Source organism: Lithobates pipiens, unplaced genomic scaffold (assembly GCF_037356315.1).
Source record: "Lithobates pipiens isolate NorthernLeopardFrog02 unplaced genomic scaffold, aLitPip1_a1.2 Scaffold_8, whole genome shotgun sequence".
Lineage (NCBI taxonomy): Eukaryota > Metazoa > Chordata > Amphibia > Anura > Ranidae > Lithobates > Lithobates pipiens.
Genome location: NW_027507903.1, coordinates 15,578,297 through 15,602,624, shown reverse-complemented (window position 1 = coordinate 15,602,624; position 24,328 = coordinate 15,578,297). Strand labels below are relative to the sequence as shown.

Sequence of the window (24,328 nt, the reverse complement as noted above, 5' to 3'; positions counted from 1 at the left end):
TCTCGAGCTCTTGTTCTCTCTCGCACGCTCTTGCTCTCTCACACGCTCTTGCTCTCTCGCGCTCTTGCTCTCTCTTGGCACTCTCTTGCGTTCTTGCTCTCGCTCTCTCACTCTCACGCTCTTGCTCTCTCTCTCTTGCGCTCTCTCTTGCACTCGCTTGCTCACTCTCTCTCGCTCTCTCTCTCGCGCTGTTGCTCTCTCTCTCTCGCTGTTGCTCTCTCTCTCTCGCTGTTGCTCTCTCTGTCGCTGTTGCTCTCTCTGTCGCTGTTGCTCTCTCTGTCGCTGTTGCTCTCTCTGTCGCTGTTGCTCTCTCTGTCGCTGTTGCTCTCTCTGTCGCTGTTGCTCTCTCTGTCGCTGTTGCTCTCTCTCTCGCTGTTGCTCTCTCTCTCGCTGTTGCTCTCTCTCTCGCTCTCTCTCTCGCTGTTGCTTTCTCTCTCGCGCTCTTGCTCTCTCGCGCTCTTGCTCTCTCGCGATCTTGCTCTCTCGCGATCTTGCTCTCGCGATCTTGCTCTCTCATGCTCTTGCTCTCTCATGCTCTTGCTCTCTCTCTCGCAATCTCGCTCTCTCTTTCGCGCTCTTGCTCTCTCGCGCTCTTGCTCTCTCTTTAGCGCTCTTGCTCTCTCGCTCTCTCTTGCGTTCTCTCTTGGTGCTCTCTCTTGCGCTCTCTCTTGGTGCTCTCTCTTGCCTCTCTCTTGGTGCTCTCTCTTGCCTCTCTCTTGGCGCTCTCTCTCACGCTCTCTCTCGTTCTCTTGTGCTCTCTCTATCTTTTTTTTTTTTTTTTTTTTGGTACGTCAACATGTTAACAATAAACTTTACGATATATATAAATAATGTTTTTTTTTTTTTTTTATCCACAATCACACAATATATTTTGATAATCTCTGTTTGTAAACTACCTGTATTGTACTTCTTATGGCATATGACAAAAGCTTTTTTCACCACTTCTTTGTACCCAATAAAAATAGTTTTGTAAACAAGAATAGAAAGAGATTCAGGTTACAGGTGATCTATCCTTTTACCTCCTAGATTGTAAGCTCTAACGAGCAGGGCCCTAATGTTGTAAAGCGCTGCGTAAACTGTCGGCGCTATATAAATCCTGTATAATAATAATAATAATAATCTCCGCAGTCGCTCACCAAGGTTACCAGCCAGGTACATCTATGTAGTCACTATAAAATAAAATGTTTTAAATCGGGATCCAGAGATCTACATGACGATTGGCATTCTCATCCTCAAGCCTAGTACACAGGATGAGAATATTGGACATTTCCCATGATGCTCAGCTACACTGCAGAGTGCCAAAGCATCATGGGAAATGTAGTTCGAAAACATCTGGGGTGCCAAGGTTCGCCATCAGTGGTCTAAACAAAAAAATGGCAACCGCCCCAATGCCATGTTTCATAACTAGCTTTTAGAATGAGGAGCACGTGGAAGGACTTTGAGTAAATAAATAACCCTTTCTTTCCCAACACACTTACCAGTTTTTCTGGAAATAAAATAAAAACAAAAAAACTATAAAATTGCCTTGACAGCTTAAGCACCAGCTGTCCCACACATTTGGAATTTGTAAAAAAAAAAATTTGGGCAACACACCGCATTGCTTTTACATCGTGTCCACATTGAATATCCCATGACATTTCTGTGTTCCAAACCAGTACCAGATGGTAGATGGTCCCATCACAGGACATGGCTCATCTTCAGCCTTCCTATACTGGCCTGGGCTTTCATGGCTGCCTGGACCCGGGTGATGTCTTTGATGCCTGGTGGACATGTCCCATGCTCACACGATTTTGGACCAGGGTCTTGAAGCTCATACACTCCTTGTTCAATTGTCCATTCCCCAGAGGTCCCTCGTATGTCTTATTACACCTTGCACCCCACGATTTTACTAAGCCCCAATTCAAACTGACAACCTACAATCTGCTAGAGGCAAAACAGACTATCGCCAAATCCTGGAATGGACAATTTGTCTCCTTTTTGGAGGAAGTTAGTCAGTGTGACAAGTTCTTTATTAATGAGAAATTAGCCAGCATCTTACTAAACATGCAATATAAATTCTTTCAAATATGGACCCCATGGATACAATACGCCCACCCGTCACTGTCCGTGCAGAGCTATACATCATTATAGGAGTCCAGCTTTACGCTGCTGGTTTTGGGCATTCTCGATGTCCACCCCCCACCCCCCATCATTTTTTTTCCTCTTCTTATGCTCTTTCCACTCCTGCCTCCCTTCGCCTTTTCTTATCACCTTTCCAATGTGAAAATACTTCCTGCGTCTTTCCTTTTTATAGTGGTTCCAAAGGTCCAAGTTTTTTTTTTACCTTCTATGCATCAAGGTTAAAAAAAATTTTGGGTGCAGTACCCCAGCCCCCAAGCCCGATCTCCATCCAACGATGTGAAGGAGAAGGGATCTCACCGCTCCAGGAGCGCACATGCAGGCTGTAAACTGTCTCTTCGGCTGGGAAGCCACAGGTGCTGGCTATTACCACTAGCAACAGACGAAAAACAAGCTCTGGACTGCCGCACTCTTCAGAAAACTACTTTCTTTTATTAGTATTATTATCTTTTAGAAAGTAGTTTTCTGAAGAGTGCGGCAGTTCAGAGCTTGTTTTTCGTCCCAATCCAACGATGTGCATGAGAGAAGCGACTCTTCCAGGTCTCTCTCTCCTCATTGGTTCACACAGCAGCGGAAGCCATTGGGTCATGCTGCTGTCAATCACAGCCAGTGAGCAAATGAGGAGAGAGCGGGGGCGAGCCACACTTCTGTGTCAATGGATATCACGGAGCGTAGTTTGAGAACGAAAGGCTTGCTATTGGGGGACACTTGGCAGGTGGGAGGAGCCAGAATCGCTGGCGGGGGACCCAAAAAGATGAGGATGGGGTTGCTCTGTGCAAAACCATTGTTTGTTGTTAGTTTTTTTTTTTTTTTTCCTGTTGGCCCCTCTCAGATATAATGGATTTGTCCAAGCAGAATCTGCCTGCTCAGCGGGGCATCTCTCCTCTGATCCCCGCTGAGTAGGTGGATGACAGGTCCCTGTCAGTTCTGACATGGACACAGCCCGCTCTCCTCTATGGGGCGGTCAGATGGAAACTGTCTGTGTGTCCATTTTCATCCGATCCAATACAATCAGCAGGATGGATGGCAAACGTATCGCTATACGTCTATTTTTAATGGATTTTATCGAATGTTAGGGTTTTCCCTTGAAGAACAAGGCCAGGACTTAGGGATTGGACTAGGGACCTCCACGAAGGTCAAAGGTTAGGAGGTGTGGCTCCCCCCAAAAAAGTGACCCGTCTACCCTAGATAAGTCTGGGTATGAACCAATGTCCGCTGACATCCGCCACCCCATAGAGAACAATGGGTGGTCCGATCGAGTCTGCCTGTCAGTTTTTCGGTCCATTGGCATGAAAGGGGCCTACACACAACCGGTGGACTAGGTCCGATGGAATGAATCTGTTGGATAATACGATCGTGTGTGGGAGGCTCCAGCTGACTTTTTTTTTCCCCAAAAGTCAGACGTACCTAGAAATAAAACATGTTTCAAGTCTTTCCGATGGACTCAAGTCGAAAAATCAGTTTGTGTATGCTAGTCCAATGGACGAAAACTGACGCTAGGGCAGCTATTGCATCACTCCAGTGTCTAAAAATAGGCAAAGATGTGTCTAAAGCTATAAAAGTGCATATAATTGATTAATATTGCAATGTGTATATATAAAAAAAAGGTAAAGCATCTGTGATGAAACTACAAACAAATATGTACCAATAAATTGATGTGATAAAATGATCTAAAAAAGATTCTATAAATGCTTTAGAAACAGTGATCTAAAACTTGCAAAAAAACAGAGAGAAGTAATAGTATATTCCTTGATAAAAAAAAAAGGGAACGGAATAGCAGCAAAATAGCAGCAAAAATGTGGATCGATAAAGTGTCCCATACACAGTCCAATCGTGCAACTTTAGAGTGTGATTTCACAACCAAACATAAAGTGCAATGTGCCAAGATAACTCTCCTCCAACGGTGTCCCGTGTCAGTGCTGGTATTCCTAAATAATTACCTCACAGCTGCAAGGTATACAGCAAGACAACAAATTTGCAGAGGGAATTCCGGGGGGTCAAATAGGCTGTGGCTGGGACTTCTGACAGTGCCGCTCTTCCTTGCAGTTTTGGCCGACAAAGCAGTGCTCAAAATAACAAGTGAAAGATATATCCTCCATGGTGTAGTAATTTAAAACAAGCGATTTATTTGTAAAAATTAAAAATACTCACAAACAGGAGCGAATAGACAGGCACACACAGCTTAACAGATCGGTGGACGGTACGAACGTCACTTCCGGTTTCCTACGCGTTACGTCACAAATGGACTTCAACTGGGATCAATGTACCGCTACCCATTCACCTGTAAAATAAAAGTACAAAAAAAAACACAACACACGAGATAAAATACTTTATTGCACAGCTCCGGGGGTTTCCGTCTTCAGGGGTCTTCTCGCCGGACTCCTCCGCTATCTTCTTGTAGCTCTTTTACAGGTGAATGGGTAGGGGTACATTGTACCCCATACTCATTCACATAGGGTGGGGGGGCCGGTATCCGGGGGCTCCCGGATTCCGATAAGCCCCCCGCCCGCAGACCCCGACAACCAACGGCCAGGGTTGTCGGGAAGAGGCCCTTGTCCTCATCAACATGGGGACAAGGTGCTTTGGGGTGGGGGGGGCCGCGCGGCCCCCCCTTCCCCAAGGCACCCCCCATGTTGAGGGCACGCGGCCTGGTACGGCTCAGGAGGGGGGGGGCACTCGCTCGCCCCCCCTTTCCTGGCCAGCCGGGTAGCGTGCTCGGACAAGGGTCTGTTGTGGACTTGGGGGGGGAACCCCCACGCCGATTTTTTTCAGCGTTGGGGTTCCCCTTTAAGTCCATACCAGGCGGCGGGGCCAGCGACGTCTCCTTCGCGGGCCCCGCCTACCTGGAGACCCGCTCGAAATGAGCGGACTTTTCTCCGGGTGGGAAATTTCAAAAGTACGGTGGACTGGCATACACACGGCCGGATTGTCCGCCGAAATGCGAGTCCGGCGGGAAGATTGGAGTGCAACACGGCATTCTAAGTCCGCCGTACTTTCGGGTCAAAAAAGTATGCCGGAGGCTACACACGGGGGGATTGTTTGGCGGACTTGAGTTTGCCGGACTTTTCCACCGGATTGTTTGATCATGTGTACGCGGCATAAGAATCCCTTCAGCTTGTTGCAGGTCATGTTGTTTGTTCAGACTTCACATTCTGCCGATCTGCTTATTGTTGTACCGGCTGCTGCAAAATTGCCTGGCTCGTTGATACCTACTCTACTTTGCAGGCTACATATTTTGCTTATTACCATGCTATTTATACTATTGGATGTTTTTATATTCTGGGCGGCTATGTTCCTGCTGCCTAATGCCGCGTACACACGAGCGGAATGTCTGACAGAAAAAGTCAGACGGAAGCTTTTCATCGTATATTCCGATCGTGTATATGCCTCATTGGACTTATTTTTTAAGGAAAATTCTGATGGACCTAGAAATAGAACATGTTTTAAATATTTCCGACGGAACCAATTCCTATCGGGAAAACCATTAGTCTGTATGCTTTTCCCGACGGACCAAAAATGACGCATGCAAGTATGAGACGGAAGCTACTGACTATTGAACTTCCTTTTTCTAGTCCCGTTGTACGTGCTGTATGTCACCACATTCTTAACGATCGGACTTTGGTGTGATCGTGTGTACGCACGACGGTTGCAGCGGAACGCCGTTGGGAAAAACCTTTTGGCGTTTATTCCGACGGGAAAACCGGTTGTGTGTATGCGGCATTACACCTGCATGGCTACTTCAAACAGTTTATTGCGCTTTTGTTTTATACCTCCATGATAATTTAACCATATAGCAAAATGACGGTGGCAAAGTGGTTTTAATATCCTGACCGGACCTCATATGACGTGATCAGGATGTTAAGCCGCCAGGGGGCGCGCATCACGGCGATCGTTGTGTGGGGTGTCATTCTGACACCCCGCAACTACGATCTCGGTAAAGAGTCTCCAAAGGAGACTCTTTACCACGTGATCAGCCGTATCCAATCATGGCTGATCACAGTGTAAATAGGAAGAGCCGTTGATTGTCTTTTCCTCACTCGTGTCTGTCACACGTGAGTAGAGGAGAGCCGATCGGTTGCTCCTCTGACAGGGGGGGTCTGTGCTGATCGATTATCAGTGCAGCCCCCCCCATGAGGATGCCCACACTGGACCACCAGGGTCGCCACCAGACCACCAGGGATGCCCAGCACCAGGTATTCCACCCTAGACCACCAGGGATGCCAGTCAGTGCCCACAATGGATGCCAATCAGTGCCCACAATGGGCATCACTGATTGGCATGCATTGTTTTGCAACGATTGGCATCCATCAGTGCAACATAATACAATGCAATGCCGCCTATCTGTGCCCATCTGTGCCACCTATCTGTGCCCATCTGTGCCACCTATCTGTGCCCATCTGTGCCACCTATCTGTGCCCATCTGTGCCACCTATCTGTGCCCATCCGTGCCACCTATCCATGCCCATCCGTGCCGCCTATCCATGCCCATCTGTGCCGCCTATCCATGCCCATCTGTGCCGCCTATCCATGCCCATCCATGCCAATCTGTGCCAGCTATCAGTGCCAATTTGTGCCACCTATCAGTGCCCATCCATGTCGCCCATCAGTGCCACCTATCAGTGCCCATCAGTGCCACCTATCAGTGCCACATATCAGTGCCCATCAGTGCTGCCTTATCAGTGCCCGTAAGTGCAGCCCCATCAGTGCCCATCAGTGAAGGAGAAAACATGCTTATTTACAAAGTTTTGAAACTGAAACAAAAAAAACATTTTTTTTTTCAAAAATTTTCAATCTTTTTTTATTTGTTTAGCAAAAAAATAAAAACCGTAGAGGTGATCAAATACCACCAAAAGAAAGCTCTATTTGTGGGAAAAAAATTATAAAAATTTCATTTAAGTACAGTGTAGCATGACCGCGCAATTGTCATTCAAAGTGCGACAGCGCTGAAAGCTCAAAATTGGTCTGGGCAAGAAGGTGTTTAAGTGCCCCCCGGTATTGAAGTGGTTAAATAAAAATGTATTGAAAGTGAATATCTCATGACATCAACAGACTCTTTTATGGGCTCCTCCGACCTTCTTGAATTATAATTAGCTGTTGATGCAGAAGCCGCTTCAGATCCAGTTTCACATAAAAAAAAATTTAAAAAAATAAAAGTGTAAAATTTTTTTTAATTAAATCAATAAAAAAAAAAATGCTGATCTCCCTATCAGTTCCTGGGAAGCGAGAGTATTGCACAAGAGTCAAGCTGGCACAAGCCTGCACAGCGTCATCCAGCATGTTAGTGATTCCAAGCAGCACCATCCTACTAATTATCAGCTGCTCCATCCCGACCCGGTCTTATCTACTCATATCTAATACATTTTGCTGCAAAAAGATTTTTACCCAGGCGTGTTGTGATGTAAGGACAAAGAGGGGGAAAAAATCTTTAAATTAAACTTTGGACTTTGTGTTGATCTTGTAGTCACTCTCTCTCTTCCCAATTAAAACATAAAATAAAAATATATGTATTTAAAGTGGAAATCTGCCTCACCATAACTATTTTATGTGAGACAAAAGAAAGGAGAGAGAGAGAAGCCCGCACCTCATTATACAGTATTATTGAGGAAGTTTAACCCCTTCATGCCTAAGCCTTGTGTTGCTTACAAGTTAACCACTTCAGCCCAGAACGATTTGCCCCCTTCCTCACCAGAGCGCTTTTTGAGATTTGGCACTGCGTCGCTTTAACTGCCAATTGCGCAGTCGTGCGACGTTGCGCCCAAACAAAATTGACATCCTTTTTTTTTCCCCACAAATAGAGCTTTCTTTTGGTGGTATTTGATCACCTCTGCTGCTTTTATTTTTTGCGCTATAAACAAACAAAGAGCGTCAATTTAAAAAAAAAAAAACAATATTTTTATCTTTTTCCTATAATAAATATCCCCCCCCCAAAAAAAAAAAAAAAAAAAAAAATATATATATATATATATATATATATATATAAAAAAATGTATTCCTCAGTTTAGGCGGACATGTATTCTCCTACTCTATATATTGCTTGGTTTGTGCAAAAGTTTTAGCGTCTACAAAATAAGGGATAGTTTTATGGCATTTTTGTTATTATTATTTTTTATTGGTAATGGCAGCGATCTGCGATTTTTATCGTCACTGCGACATTCGACACTTTTGACACTATTTTGGGACCATTGCCATTTATACAACAATCAGTGCTATAAAAATGCACTGATTACTGTGTAAATGACGCTGGCAGGGAAGGGGTTAAACACTAGGGGTTGATGAAGGGGTTATGTGTGTCCTAGAGAGTGATTCTAACTGCGGGGGGGGTGGGCTACCTAAGACATGACATCGATCGCTGCTCCCGATCACAGGGAGCAGTGGATCTCTCTCCTGTCACAAGGCAAAACGGGGAAATGCCTTGTTTACATAGACATAGACATCGGCGGGCATGGTCACGCTGTACATTAAAGGGGACATACAGGTATGCCCATTTGCCCACAGCTGCCATTGTGCCGACATATATCAACGTGCAGCGGTCGGCAAATGGTTAATATCTGTATATTTTTTTTTTTTTGATAGAAAATTACTTAGAATCCACAAACTATATATATATATATATATATATATATATATATATATATATATATATATATATATATATATATATGTATATATAAATTATAGAGAGAGAGATCTATCTATCGTTCTGCTGCTTCGTGAGACACCGGCGGACATTGAGTCCGCGGGACCTGCGGGTATGGTCACGGACTACGCCGCGGGCGCGCGCGCTCACAATGCCACATCTTAAAGGGGACGTACAGGTATGCCCATTTGTGCAGCAGTGCCATTGTGCCGACGTATATTGTTGTGCACTGGTCGGCAAGAGGTTAAAGTGGAAATCTGCCTCACCGTAACTATTCTTAAAAATTCCCCCTCCCCCCCCTCCCCACTCCACTGCTACCTATCATGCTTGCCCTGTGTAAAAAAAGATCTGTATACTTCCCTTCAGTCCGGTCATGTGATCCTGCAGCTCCGGCTCCCCTGCTTCAGGGAGCGCTCCACAACTGAGAATTCTGGGAGCACCATAGGGCACCCATATCCCAGCTAGGCCAACCCAGAGGGAGAATGATCAACACGTATAAATACATAAGTGGTCCATATAGTGTAGACATGTGCAATTCGTTTAGTTCCAAATTAGTTTTTTAATGAATTTCGACAATTTCGTTCATTTGGAAGTATTTAACAAAATTTTTTTTTATTCAGAAATTCAAAATTTGAAATCCCCAAAATTCGAAAATCTGATATAATAACTAATAATAACTTAACTATTACTAACTATTACATTATAGGTATTTGAATTTCCTTTCAAATTTGGCTATTAGTGAACATATCGTATATGAATTTATCCAAAGATACGAATTATCCCAAATAACAAATGCCGTAACTAAACGAATGGTACGTAACACATTAATTATAATGACAACAATAATAATGATACATTTTTTATTATTAATTCTGTTTTATTTGTTTAGATGCGGTATTCGTTATTTCATAACTTTGGATAAATTCGTACTCGTTACGTTCACTAACAGCCAAATTTGAAAGGAAATTCCAGTACCTGTAATTTAAAAGTTAGTTATTATTAGTTAGTTATTCTTTCGGATTTTCTTATTTTCAGATTTTCAAATTTTCAAATTTACGAATTTTCTCATTTACGAATGACCCAAAAAACAAAACACAAAAAAATGAATGAAATGAAAACAAAAAAATGTTTTGGTAGTGCCCATATCTATATAGTGAACTTGGTGTTGAGTTATTCACAGAGGACCTTAAATGGAAACTCTTTACGTCTAGAGGAAAAGAGATTTAATCACCAAATACGGAAAGGTTTCTTCACAGTAAGCCCTTGTACACACGGTCGGACATTCTGACGGAAAATGTCCGATCGGACCGTGTTGTCGGATAATCCGACCGTGTGTGGGCTCCATCGGACTGTTTCCGTTGGAATATCCGACCAACCAAATTTTAGAGCTGGGCTATAAAATTTTCCGACAACATGATCCGATCGGACTTTGTCCGATCATGTGTAGAGAATTCCGATCGGACAAAGTGCCACGCATGCTCAGATCAAATTCCTAGACCAAAGCTATTGGCTACTAGCCTGAACGTAGTCCCATCGTAACGAAATAACGTCATCACGTTATGTACAATCGGATTTTCCGACAACTTTGTCCGACCCTGTGTATGCAACACCAGTTTCGGACAAAATCCGAAGGATTTGGTTGTCGGAATGTCCGACCGTGTGTACAAGGGCTAAGAGCTGTAAAAATGTGAAATGGACTCCCTCCAGAGGTAGTTCTGGCCAGCTCAGTAGATTGCTTTAAAAAAGGCCTGGATTATTTCCTAGCTATACATAATATAAATGGGGAATAGCATTTGTAGGTAGAGTTGATCCAGGGAATATCTAATTGCTTCTCTGGGGATCAGGAAGGGATTTTTCCCAGCTCTGGAGAAAATTGGATCATGCTTTATTGGGGTTTTTGCCTTCCTCTGGATCAACTGTGGGATTGTGTATATGGGATTGTATGATTTTTTTTTTCTTTTCTCCCTTTTTATTGGTTGAACTGGATGATCTTTTTTCAACCAGACTAACTATGTAGCTGTTGTCAGTGCTCCCTCCTCTCCTCTGCAGCCGGCCACTTACTGACCAATGTTTCGGGTATTGCAGCTTTTCAGTCCATAGATGTGGTGACTGCAGTCTGCACTCCGTCAGCTTCAGTAGACGTCTTACTAAAGAGAACTTGTCTGTGCGCTGAAGGACCAGCTCCATCTGCTTCCAATTTACTCGATCTAAGTCCTTCTTGGTGTCTGTCACAAGAAGACATGGGGTTGAGGTAACTTTAGCAGAGTGGATCAAGTTCAAGGCCTTGATGATTGTTATCTCAAGCCTTGTAAGACTGCATAAGGCCCACTCTGTCTAAGTAGATAAAGTGTTGCATAAAGGTTATAGGGCTTTTTCATGTTTAACAGTGAAATTGGTTGGTAGCTTGAGCCAGAAGACGGGTGTTTTGCCTTCTGTAGAAGCACTGTATTGTGAGCCCTTAGGGAGTCAGGGGGAAAGGCAAGAGTTTGGAGCTCCAGGCTCCCCCCCAAAAAATGTTTTACTATCTGTCCAGGAATCCAGCAATGTCCTCACCTGAGCCGATTCTTCAATCTGCCTAGGGTGCAGGCGCAGGTATCTAAAGCGAAATGAGACTTGAAGCCTTGCAACTTCACATCCGGTTTCCTACTGCGCATGTGCGAGTCACAATATGAATGTGTCCTAGAAGACTGTGGGGTGGGGGGGGGATTTGGGCGAACTTCCGTCTCAGGTCGCCACGGCGATCTAATGTGGAGGTGGGAGCTGGTACCTGTCAAAACCAGGTGCCCTCCCTCCCAAAATTGCCAAATGCGGCAGTGGAGGGGGGGGGGGGGTGCAAGCAAGCGGGGACTTCCACTTTTGGGTGGAGCTCTTCTTTAAGTAGTTGAAGACTTTCTCAAAGTGATAGCCCAAATGGGGGGGAGGGGGAGCTTTGGAGCCCCCTGGGACTGAGGATTTACCTGGTTTAGTGTTTTTGATGGCTGTTTGGAATTTCACGGGTGTGATTGGTAAATCGGGGAGTGCTCAGCGGTGGTCGAGTTTGGAGAGATTGGAAGAGGAAATGTAGGGAAAGATTTTTTTTTTTTAGAGGTGGTCTGGATGTGGTCGGAGAGTTGGTACCAGACATGTTGTAAAAGAAGGAATAGAAAACCTCAAAAGCATCTGCTATTTCTTAAGGTTGGCCTGTCTTTGGATCTCGAGATGTGTTAAGGGTTGGGATGTACGAGAGAGCATTTTCACCGGGCAGAGGTGACGACGCTTGCAACAGTGGGTGGGGGCCAATTTGGCTTCAAATGATTTTAGCGAGTCTCAAGGACAAAAGTTCTGCTTTTAAATGGGGTCCTTGCTGTGCTTTATATCTAGGTTCCAGTTGATAACTAGTAGCTGCTTTATCTTGGCTTCTCCCTGTTTTTTTCACTCTGGTACCATGTTCAATCAGAAGAACAACCACCAATGCTTGCAGGAGGTACATCTTCAAGGCTGAGGATGCACGTCCCATTAAAAGTGTGAATGGAAGCTTGCCCGATTGGTCAAAAAAACCTAGATAAAATGACTGGTATATCTGAGAGAGAATGAGGCGTACTTCGGAGTGAACCTGAATAGAAAGCTTAGGATATGTGTGCCAACTCCACGTCACTATCAATATGTAACGTAATAGTTGATCCTAAGAGCGGAAAGACCAGACTGGGCACATCTCGCAATGGGAGGGACCCTGGCAGTATTAGGAGAAAGGAGCTCAACGCAACATCACCAGTAAAAGAGCCCAAAGCTACCTTTCAACATTGAAACAAGCATATCAAACAACATATGCAAAGAACATAAGGTATTATAAGAATAAAACAAAGGATATCATTAGTGAAAAAGTCTCAGGCTCCTGGGGTGGAGGGAGAGACCATGGTTCATTGGCATCTGGCAGGAAGACACCCCTTTAATAGCCAGCAGGACAGTTGTTTTTAACGCATACTGTTAGGATAATTTGGTTGGTTGCAGGCTGGTCAGTTTGTTGAGCTGGGAATTTTCTTTGGTTTCGTTTGACCTGCGTCGCCCTTCCATGTGCTCCTTGCTGCAAAGGCCAGTTATAGGTGGAGACAGTGGCCATTTGTTTTGCTCTGTTGGAATACTGGTGAGGAGACACACTGGACATTGCTGCCATGGTGTTATATGCTGGGTGTCCAGTGCGCCCCTGTGCCTTTAAGGAGGGGAGTGGGCTCCCTCCAGGCTCACCTTCCTTCTGCCTATCTATTATAATGCATGTGCTTCCATTGTGGAGGCTCTCAAATTGAGTTAAGACTGCAGATGATACTGGGGTGCCGTGAAGTGGCTCTGCAGCATTGCATGTATTTGCAAATGTGTGAAAACGAAACCCCTGTTTTAACGCAAACCGGTAAGTTGAGCTGGGAATTTTCTTTGGTTTTGTATGACATGCATCATGTATGACATTTGCTCCTTGCTGCAAAGTCCAGTTATAGGTGGGAGCAGTGGCCATTTGTTTTGTACAGTTGGTAACTCGTTGTAGGAGAGATGTGTAGTTAGTCTGTGGATGGGCGCTGCCAATGCTCTGGTATGGCAAGTGGGCTTCCTACAGAGCCAGGTGATACACTCTGTGTACCAGGCATCATGTTGTAAGCAGACCGCAAACTGCCTTGTGGTTTGTTGGGGGGGGGTGACGTTCAAACAGCCGCTGGAAAGTGGCGTTAGGGGCTGATTTTGACACCTGGGGTTTCCTATTTTTTGTCACTGGGATGCAGCAATTTAAGCCAGGTAGATCTAGGAGTGGAAGTACTCCTCGTGTTTCAATAGTCATGCCATGCCCTTGTCAAGATTCCCCCTTTTTTCTGTAACAGGGACCGGTGGGCACAAACTACAACTGTAAGCCCTTGTACACACGGTCGGACATTCTGACAACAAAATCCGTCGGATTTTGTCGGACCGATTTTGTCTGAAACTGGTGTTGCATACACAAAGTTGTCGGAAAATCCAATCGTACATAACGTGATGATGTTATTTCGTTACGACGGGACTACGTTCAGGCTAGTAGCCAATAGCTTCGGTCTAGGAATTTGATCTGAGTATGCGTGGCACTTTGTCCGATCGGAATTCTCTACAAACCATCGGACAAAAGTCCGATCGGATCATGTTGTCGGAAAATTTTATAGCCCAGCTCTAAAACTTTGTCGGTCGGATATTCCGACGGAAAAAGTCAGATGGAGCCCACACATGGTCGGATTATCCGACAACACGGTCCGATCGGACGTTTTCCGTCGGAATGTCCGACCGTGTGTACAAGGGCTAACTGGTTTTCAGTGCTGAAAGCCCTCCACCAAGAACCACCTGCTTGGGGTTCTCTGTGCTGATAAGAAACCTTTGGCCTGAAGGAGTTAAGGTTGACTTTGCCCTTCAAAAATTAGAAGAAACTGCCTTGCTGGTGGTCTGATCCTCTGGAGTACTCTCAAATATCGCTGTGACTTGAAATTTGCTGAATAATTAACAAGCAAAGCTTATCAGAATCTGTCTGCAGTATGCAAGAACGTGGCGTGAGAAACACTTATTTCTTGCCGTTTTGGGGCATTCAGAAATTACCCATTTTCTTAGCATCTGAAAGACGAATGTTGGTGTCTGGACAAATCTAATTATAACTATTTTGAATAATCTAAAGCAGCCTTTTTCAACCAGGGTGCCTTGGCAAAATGGCTAAACATTGCCCAAAAATTCTATTCAAGCCGGTGTGTGGATGAAGGCTGCCTTTTTAGTTACACAAAGTCGCAGGTTTTTATTGTGCGCCCTTACAACCAATGGCATCATCGGTTTGATCAGGATGATGTCAGTTGCCTGCATAGCATCCTTGTTTGACCCTCCCCTGCTCCTCTCCATCAGTGCTGGGGTCACACTAGCTGAGTGATGGAGAAAAACAGAGGGAGAAGAGAAACATTGGAATACTAGTCGGTACCAGTTTGCAAAAGTATACAGTGCACCCGGGAAAGTATTCACAGCGCTTTGCTTTTCCCACATTTTGTTATGTTACAGTTTTATTCCAAAATTGATTCAAGTCATTATTTTCTTCAAAATTCTACAAACAAATACTTCATAATTACAACGTGAAAGACGTATGTTTGGAATCTTTAAAAACAAAAAATGAAAAAATCCCATGTACATAAGTATTCCTAGGCTTTGCCATGACACTCAAAATTTAGTTCAGGTGCCTCCTGTTTCCACTGATCATCCTTGAGATGTTTCTACAACTTGATTGGAGTCCACCTGTGGTAAATTCAGTTGACTGGACAGGATTTGGAAAGGCACACACCTGTCTATATAAGGTCTCACTGTTAACAGTGCATGTCAGAGCACAAACCAAGCCACGAAGTCCAAGGAATTGTAGACCTCCGAGACAGGATTGTATGGAGGCACAGATCGGGGGAAGGGTACAGAAACATTTCTGCAGCATTGAAGTTCCCAATGAGCACATTGGGCCTCCATCATCCCCAATCGCTCAGCTCTAGGAAAAGTCCTGGTGGTCCCAATGAGCACATTGGCCTCCATCATACGTAAATAGAAAGTTTGGAACCACCAGGACTTTTCCTAGAGCTGAGCGATGGTGGGGGGAAGGGCCTTAGTCAGGGAGGTGACCAAGAACCCAATGATCACTCTGACAAAGCTCCAGCATTTCTCTTCCAGAACCTTCCAGAAGAACAACCACCTATGCAGCACTCCACCATTTAGGCCTGTATGGTAGAGTGGCCAGACGGTGGCCACTCCTCAGTAAAAGGCACATGACAAGCCTGCCTGGAGGCACCTGAAGGACTCTCAGACCATGAGAAACCAAATTCTCTGGTCTTATAAAACAAAGATTTGAACTCCTTGGCCTGAATGGCAAGCATCATGTCTGGAGGAAACCAGACACCTCTCATCACCTGGCCAATACCATCCCTACAATGAAGCATGGTGGTGGCAGCATCATGTTGTGGGGATGTTTTTCCAGCAGCAGGAACTGGGAGACTAGTCAGGATCGAGAGAAAGATGAATGCAGCAATGTGCAGAGACCTCATTGATGAAAACCTGCTCCAGAGAGCTCTGAACGTCAGACTGGGGCAAAGGTTTATCTTCCAACAGGATCACAACCCTAAGCACACAGCCAAGATGACAAAGGAGTGACTGGAGTGACTACGGGACAACTCTGTGAATGTCAATGAGTGACCCAGCCAGAACCCAGACTTGAACCCGATTTGACATCTCTGGAGAGATCTGAAAAAAGGCTGTGCACCGACACCGATACTCCCCATCTGACCTGATGGAGCTTGAGAGGTCCTTCAAAGAAGAATGGGAAAAACTGCCCAAAAATAGGTGTGCCAAGCTTGTAGGCATCATACTCAAAAAGACTTGAGGCTGTAATTGGTGCCAAAGGAGCTTCACCAAATATTGAGCAAAGGCTGTGATACTTATGTACATGGGATTATGATATGATATGAATCTATTTTTGGAATAAGGCTGTAACACAAAAAAATGTGGAAAAAGTGAAGTGCTGTGAATACTTTCCAGACGCAATGTATTTGCTTAAAGCGGTAGTAAACCCGCAATTTTTTTTTTTAAACCTGCAAAGCAAAAGGCATAATGAGCTAGTATGCACCGCATACTAGCTCATTATGAAATACCTTAGAACGAGGCCCCGACATCTGGCCCGATCCACGCCAAGGGAGCTGACATGCTCCCTCGGCGTTTCTTCCGGGTATCGCGGCCCCGGCGCTGTGAGTGGCCGGAGCCGTGATGTTGTCACTCCCGCACATGCGCGCGGGAGATTTCATTCCGGCCGGCTGGCCGGCCACTGCCGGATTTTCAGGCCGAGAATCCCCTGTGCGCGTGCTCCGCTGCAGTCAGCGGCGCATACCGAGGGGAATATCTCCTAAACCGTACAGGTTTAGGAGATATTTTTTTTACCTACAGGTAAGCCTTATTATAGGCTTTCCTGTAGGTAAAAGTTAAAAATTCGAGTATACAACCACTAACCAACGTTGGGTGTCCTGCTTGGCCTTGTGGATGTTGCTGCATTATGTAAAATTATCAGAATAGTTTTTACATTTTAGAATGGGGTGCCTCAAGACTGTCCATCATTTTTAAAGGGTGCCTTGACTGAAAAAAGGTTGAGAAATGCTGATCTAAAGCCTTTAGAATGTTTGTTTGGCTTTTATAGGTGGCTACTTTGCATTTTAGCATAAGAATAATTTTGCTTTACAGGAAATGCAATCTCTTTTGTGAAATAACTTTCAAAATGTTCAACTTTAGTTGCAAGATAATTCTGATTACATGGAGAGTAACTTCACCCTCCCGGGGTTCATTTTTCACTTAACGTTATTGTAAGCCCTAACCTTGGAAAACAACCCATTCAGTTTAAAAGAGAAATGAAAAACATTTGTGCATAGATATAAAAATCAAAATCAAAATCATAAATACCCTTTTCCCTTTTTTTCCCTTTTTTTTTTTTTTATAAGTGGTCACATTCCTTTTGTTCTCAGCTGCATAAGATCCAAGGACAAGGAGGGGAAACATAAGTACACTGGTCTTCCCAGTGGATCTCGGTGCGGGGGTGGGGGGGGGGGGTGTTAGGACAAGTCTGATCAATGGAGGAGAGCAGGCAGAGTTCCCAGCATAGCTAGAAAACTGACCATGATGTGTTTTCCTGTGTAGTGTGGTCAGTTTTTCATAGGAAAGCAGAGGGACTGGCAGGAACACCAGGGATTTCACACACGGGAAGCAATAGAACAAAAACAGGACACCTTTTCGTGCAAGTACATGGTACATCAGGCACCTATCAAGAATATGAAGTGTTGGATTTACATACCTTGCCTCTGGGTTAAGGTGAAATGGCATACTCATTCGCTCAGCGAATCCGGGGCTGTAATGCCATGATCTGCCCACTCCATTACATACCAGGTCCCGTGCCGCCATCTTTCTTTCTGATGTAATCGGGGTTCCAGCTGTTTCTTCTGTGTCCTAGCAGCTGTCCTTCTGGTGACAAACACTGCGCATGCACAATGTGGTGAAAGTTGCCTGAAGTCTCTAGGATGTGTGATCTGCATCCCAGGAGACTGCAGGTGACTTAGGACTGTATCATTCTCATATAGGTGAGAGTTTCAGATGTCCTGGTGGGCAATTAAAGTGAAAGTAAAGTTCGGCCGGGAAAGGGTTAAAACCACCGCAAAGTGCTGCTGCAGCAGCGCTATGCCAGCGGTATAGCCGTGCTGCCCTATTGATTTCAATGGGCAGGAGCAGTGAAGGAGTAGTTTATACACCGCTCCAAAGATGCTGTTTTTTTTATCATCCTGCCAGTGCACCGCTCCTAGTGTGAGAGCCCTCGGGGCTTCCCTACATGGAGAGACAGCAGCGGCTCTTTCAGGGCACTTTGCATGCGATATTTTTAGCATTATAGCGCCTGCAAAGTGCCCCAGTGGTCTTAAAGAGCGACTGTCGTCTCTGTCCCGCAGCGACTCCTCCTCTGACCTGCTGTTGACTTACCGACAGTCCCATTCACTTTAATGTGATGGACGGTGATGCGGCAGGGACACAACAAGGTGAGGGACGTGGCAGCAGCGGGTGAGTGGATGCCCACTAACGGGTGCTGCCACGATGCATCTGAAATGACAGGTGCTCTTTAAATTTAAGGACTTATTCTTGCTTGTAGTTAGAATCTTTAATATTTGCAAACAATATTAGGGTTTCCTATTTAGACTAATAAGCTGTCAGGTTAGTAAAACAGCTATTTCAGAACCGATTCAATCATACAGTTTGTAGTGTACATAGATTTGCAAAACAATGTGATAAAGGAATATTCCTGAACTTTGTTTTATCTCGTGGTCACTGTGAAATTGTGTGAATGCATCAATGCAGTGCATGTTATCTCAGCTTGCAGAGCTTGGATTCATTGAACGAGTTTACCAAAAATGTAAATATTGCAGAATATACAGCCTTATGCTACATAACTAAGCTCCATTTCATGTTGAATAAATTAAATTATTAATGCATCTTAAATAGAAAACTATCTTTTTAGATGTTTTACTCCAAAAGAATTTTATTAAAATAAATTAAAAATCAAATCTGATTGAAATAAAAAAAGTTATTTCTTTTTCTTTTTTTTTTTTCATCATCGATTTTTATTCACCCTGAATTTCCTTGTGATAGGAATAAAAGTGATAAAAAAAATTAAAGCAACCGTGTAAAAAATTAATAAATGAGAAATATTTTTTTTTTAAGTGCCCTCATCCCTTTATACTTGCGCACAGAAGTGAACGCATACATAAGTCATGCACACATATGTAAACGGTGTTCGTACTACATATGTGAGGTATCGCCGTAAACGTTAGCACGAGAGCAACAATACTAGCGCCAGACCTCCTCTGTATCTTTAAAGAGGTAACCTGTAAAAAATATAAAATTGTCGCCTATGGAGGCTTTTAAATATCGTTGTTTGTCGCCATTCCACAATTTTAAAGTGTTAAGTATGTTTTAAATTTTAAATTAAATGTTTTAAATTTGAAGTATGTTAAAGCGGGAGTCCGCCGGGAGTTCCGCCGTTTTTTTTTTTTTTAAAAGCCAGCAGCTACAAATACTGCAGCTGCTGACTTTTAAAATAGTGACACTTACCCGCCCAGCGCGCCCGCGATGTCGGCACCCGAAGCCGATCTCTCGATCGTCTCTCGGGTGCTGCCGCCGCCATCTTGGGTATGGGAATCAGGAAGTGGAGCCTTTCGGCTTCATTTCCCGGTTCCCTACTGCGCATGCGCGAGTCGCACTGCGCAATAAGGATGGTCCCCGCTGTCTCTGGGATCCATGTGTTTCCCAGCAGGCAGCGGGGGACTTTAGGAAAGGGGCGTAGATTCTGCGGAAAGGGGTGTACCTTCTGCAGATATCTATGCCGGAAGTGGGTGCAGATACCTGTACTGTACAGGTACCTGCACCCCCCTCCCCCCTGAAAGGTGCCAATTGTGGCGCCGGAGGGGGGGAGGGTTCCAATGAGCGGAAGGTCCACTTTAGGGTGGACCTCCGCTTTAAGTATTAATTTACTCGGCGTAACGTCATCTTTTGTATTTTACCAAACAAATTTTTGTATTACAATTCATTTAAAGTGGATTTTTGCCAAAACAAAACCGTTTAAAAAAGTGCTGCACGAATCCAGTGTGACATAAAAAAAATTGCAGCGATCGCCATTTTATTCTCTAGGTCCTCTGCTAAAAAGAAAAATATATAATGTTTGGGGATTCTAAGTAATTTTCTAGCAAAAAATACAGATTTTTACTTGTAAACAAAAAGTGCCTGCAAGGCCTGGTCTTTAAGTGGTTAAATGTATATCTAAGAAAAGAAGTGCCGGTTTCTATGGGCATAGATTTCTGTGAGTCAATGGGAACTGTGCTAGGCAGCTCTTCACTTAAACTCATTGGTAAGTAAGAGCCATTGTAACCCGTCTGCATCAGTAATACAGCATGTGTGGAAGCAAAGGTTTTCACGAATGAATGTTTTTGTGTATGTGTCACAAGTACACTTGTGCACACTATTGCAGTACTTGTTACGGAGTGCCTAATAGCATGTCTCTTTTGTCTTGCAGGCTCGGCCAACATGGGCAACAAGCAGGTCATTCCTGGGGACCTGGGGGTAAATCAGAGCCCAGTAATAGCCGAGATCCAGGCCATGTACTGTGAAGGAGATAAAGATAAAGCACATGACCTAGTGAAGAGCATCTGTGAGGAGAACCTTCCACAGCAAGAAAAGGTGAGCAAGTGACATCTAATGCCGCGTACACACGAGCGGATTGTATGGCGTACTTAGTCCGTCGAAACACATTTCAGCGGACAGTCCGCTCGTGTGTGGGCTTCAGCGGACTTTTTCAGCGTGCAGTCCGGAGTACTAAGAATTTCGTTTTTTTCGAAATTCTGTCCGTCGTACTTTGGTTTCAGCGGACAATACGGTCGTCAGTATGCTAGTTCGACGGACTAAGAATGGCGCATGCCCAGAAAGGATTTACACGGCGGAAGGGTGCTTTGCTGTGTCTTGGACTTCCTATTTCTAGTCCCGTCGTACGTGCTGTACACGTCATCGCGCAAGCTTTCGACGGACTGTTTGTGTATCCGTGTGTGGTCAAGTCCGTTCAGTGGAAAGTACGACGGACTGTCCGTCGGATTGTATGACGGACTAAGTACGCCATACAATCTGCTCTTGTGTACGCGACATAACACTACCGGTATCCCATCCACCCCAGCGGTCCCCACAATTTTTGTCACCAGGGACCAGACAATTTTTCCATGGTTTGGTTTGGTGGGGGGGAAGGGGGGGGTGCAGTGCAGGAAAACCCTCTCCTGACCTGTATTTGCAGCTCCACCTCAGATCATGGGGCATTTGATTCCCATAGGCGCGTGCAACCTAGATCCCACGCATGCGCAGTTTACAATATGGGTTTGCACTCTTGTGAGATTCGAATGCTGCCGCTGATCTGACAGGAGGCGGAGCTCAGGCAGTAATGCTAGCAGCCATAAGTACAGATCAAGCCTTGCTTGTCCACCGCTTTTCTTCTTTGGACAGGAAATTTATGGGAGTATTCATAACAAAAAAATGCAGAGCTATTTCTATTGTGAAAGTGTTTGTACATTTGTTCTGTGCCAATGGGGACAAAATCGAGTGTTATTAGGCTATTTTCTGTCCCGGTCGAATGGTATTTATTAATAAAAAATAAAAAAAATAAAAAGTGTTAGAAAAGTTTTAAATGTTTATTGTGTGACTATTAGAAAAACAATAACCCTGAGACTTATTTTTAAAATGACTTCTGAGCACGTTGTTGTATTAACTTGCTGTATCGTTTTGTTTTAATTAACTCCATAGTAAGTTGTAGGATGATTAGGTTTAACTATAGATAGTAGCATAAGATTGTAAAGGAAACCCTGATTAGCCAAAATAAAGTACCATCGTGTACCAGGCACGCTATCTATGTTTCCTCAGCCAATAGAAGCGTAGAGGCTGTATTATTGTAGGTATTAGAAGGGGGAATATACATTCCTTTGGGTGAGTCTTATTGGATTTTTGGCCTGTAAGCTTCATCCTCTTGTGTGACACATCAGAAGTAAATTGTCTGCTTCTCAATACACCTGGAGTTTGACTGATCACAAGAGAAGTTAATAGAGAAAATACCAATATGTCCACTAGAAGGAGCAGATGATCATTTGATATAAACCTATATTATGTATATATATTTAAACATGGAGAACGCCGCACTCCAAACCCGACCGGAGTATAAGTGTGGATGCAAATGGCCTCAGCCAGCCCTGCTCCACAAACCATAACCCTATGTGTTTCGCCCCCCGAACATGGCCTTAGTCATATCTATGACTAAGCCCCGTGTGGGTGGGGCAAAACGTGACGGAGGGTGGTGTTTGTGGCAGAAGCAGTTTTCGCATCCATACTTGCACTCTGGGATCGGGAGTGTATCATTCTCCAGGTTTATAAATCCTATTACTGCTGGATCAGTGCAAGCCACAGCACCCCTACTCCTGAGGACCAGGGGGATTGAAATCTTGCCCTCGCTTATATTTTTCTGCTCCACCTGTGAGCAGTTTTTGAGTTATCAGTCTTTTGCAGGCAGGAGGAAGCATTTCCTCCAGTCTACTCTCCCCCCAGTGTTCAAATATGCAGCCACTCGGCGGGTGGGCCTTGACACTGAGCGGCCTATTATTTGCGTACCAAAATGTAAATACAGCTGTGCCGAGAGCGTGCACCCGACGCAGTTTCTGGCGGTTAACGGAAAACAAGTAGCGACCAGGAGCTTTCCGATCATGTGACCACTGTGACAGCCAATTGCGATCATAAACCTTGCCTCCCAGCATGTGAAACCCCTTGAAGGGCCAGGAGGCGCCGGCCATGAGGGGTTAAGATTGTGTTAGTTTTGAGCCAGCATCTCAATGCTGGGAGGTTGATGAGAACTCTGAATGATGCCTGTAGTGAAAAACCAATGTTAACATTGTCATAGATATAATAAATGGAAATAGTTGCGCTAATGAGAGAGTGCACAAAATATTTAAATAAAAAAACAAAGTAAAATGCTTTGAAGTATATATGGGATATAAATCCTATATAATAAGGATAATGCGACAGTGACACAGCCAACATAGTCTCTGTGAAGTGGAAAAAGTGAATAAAAGTAACTTTATAGGATATAGTCTCTCTAAAGATGGAAGGTGTATCAGGTTTTGCAGTGATACAAATCTGATGAGACGGGAGGAATTCTCAGAGTTTTCAACCACCACCAAGAGAAAGTGATGAATCCCTCTGTGGTGTGCGAAGGTCAGAAGAAATAAACACTCTTACCAGAAGATGTGGACCTCCTATTATAGCGAGGTCATATATATATATATATATATATATATATATATATATATATATATATATATATATATATATATATATATATATATATATATATATATATATATATATATATATATATATATATATATATATATATATACAGTGGTGTGAAAAAGTGTTTGCCCCCTTCCTCATTTCCTGTTCCTTTGCATGTTTGTCACACTTAAGTGTTTCGGAACATCAAACCAATTTAACCACTTTCAGACCGGACCATTTTGCTGGTAAATGACCAGAGGTCTTTTTACAATTTGGCACTGCGCTGCTTTAACTGGTAATTGCACGGTCATGCAATGTTGTACCCAAACAAAATTTACGTCCTTTTCTTCCCACAAATAGAGCTTTCTTTTGATGGTATTTGATTGCCTCTGCGATTTTTATTTTTTGCAATATAAACGTAAAAAGACCGCAAAGTTTGAAAAAAAAATGATATTTTCTACTTTTTGTTATTAGAAAAATCCAATAAACTCAATTTTAGTCATACATTTAGGCCAAAATGTATTCAGCCACATGTCTTTGGTAAAAAAAAAGTCAATAATTGTATATTTATTGGTTTGCGCAAAAAATGTCACATCTACAAACTAAGGTACGTTTTCTGGAATTTACGCAGCTTTTAGTTTACGACTGCCTATCTCATTTCTTGAGGTGCTAAAATGGCAGAGCAGTACAAAACCCCCTCAAATGACCCCATTTTGGAAAGTAGACCCCCTAAGGAAATTGATAAGTGGCATGTTGAGCCCATTGAATATTTTATTTTTTTGCCTCAAGCGATTGAATAATGACAAAAAAAAAATATTTTTTTTTTTTACACAAAGTTGTCACTAAATGATATATTGCTCACACATGCTATGGGCATATGTGAAATGACACCCCAAAATAAATTCTGCTGCTTCTCCTGAGTACGGGGATACCACATATGTGGGACTTTTTGGGAGCCTAGCCGCGTACGGGGCCCCGAAAACCAAGCACCGCCTTCAGGCTTTCTAAGGGCGTAAATTTTTGATTTCACTTCTCACTACCTATTACAGTTTTGAAGGCCATAAAATGCCAAGATGGCACAAAACCCCCACAAATGACCCCATTTTAGAAAGTAGACACCCCAAGATATTTGCTGAGAGGCATTTTGAGTCCATGGAATATTTTATATTTTGCCACAAGTTGCGGGAAAATTACAAACTTTTTTTT

General features: G+C 43.9%; 1 protein-coding gene across 1 annotated transcript in view; it reads left to right on the top strand.

Annotated features, from left to right (window-relative positions):
- The window catches only part of LOC143963333 (leucine-rich repeat serine/threonine-protein kinase 1-like), a gene marked incomplete in the record, with an annotated part of 364,270 nt that overhangs the window by 83,097 nt on the left and 256,845 nt on the right, over positions 1-24,328 (top strand). The window contains 1 exon segment of the mRNA XM_077472944.1: positions 20,340-20,503. Coding sequence (XP_077329070.1) covers positions 20,340-20,503 — 164 coding nt within the window.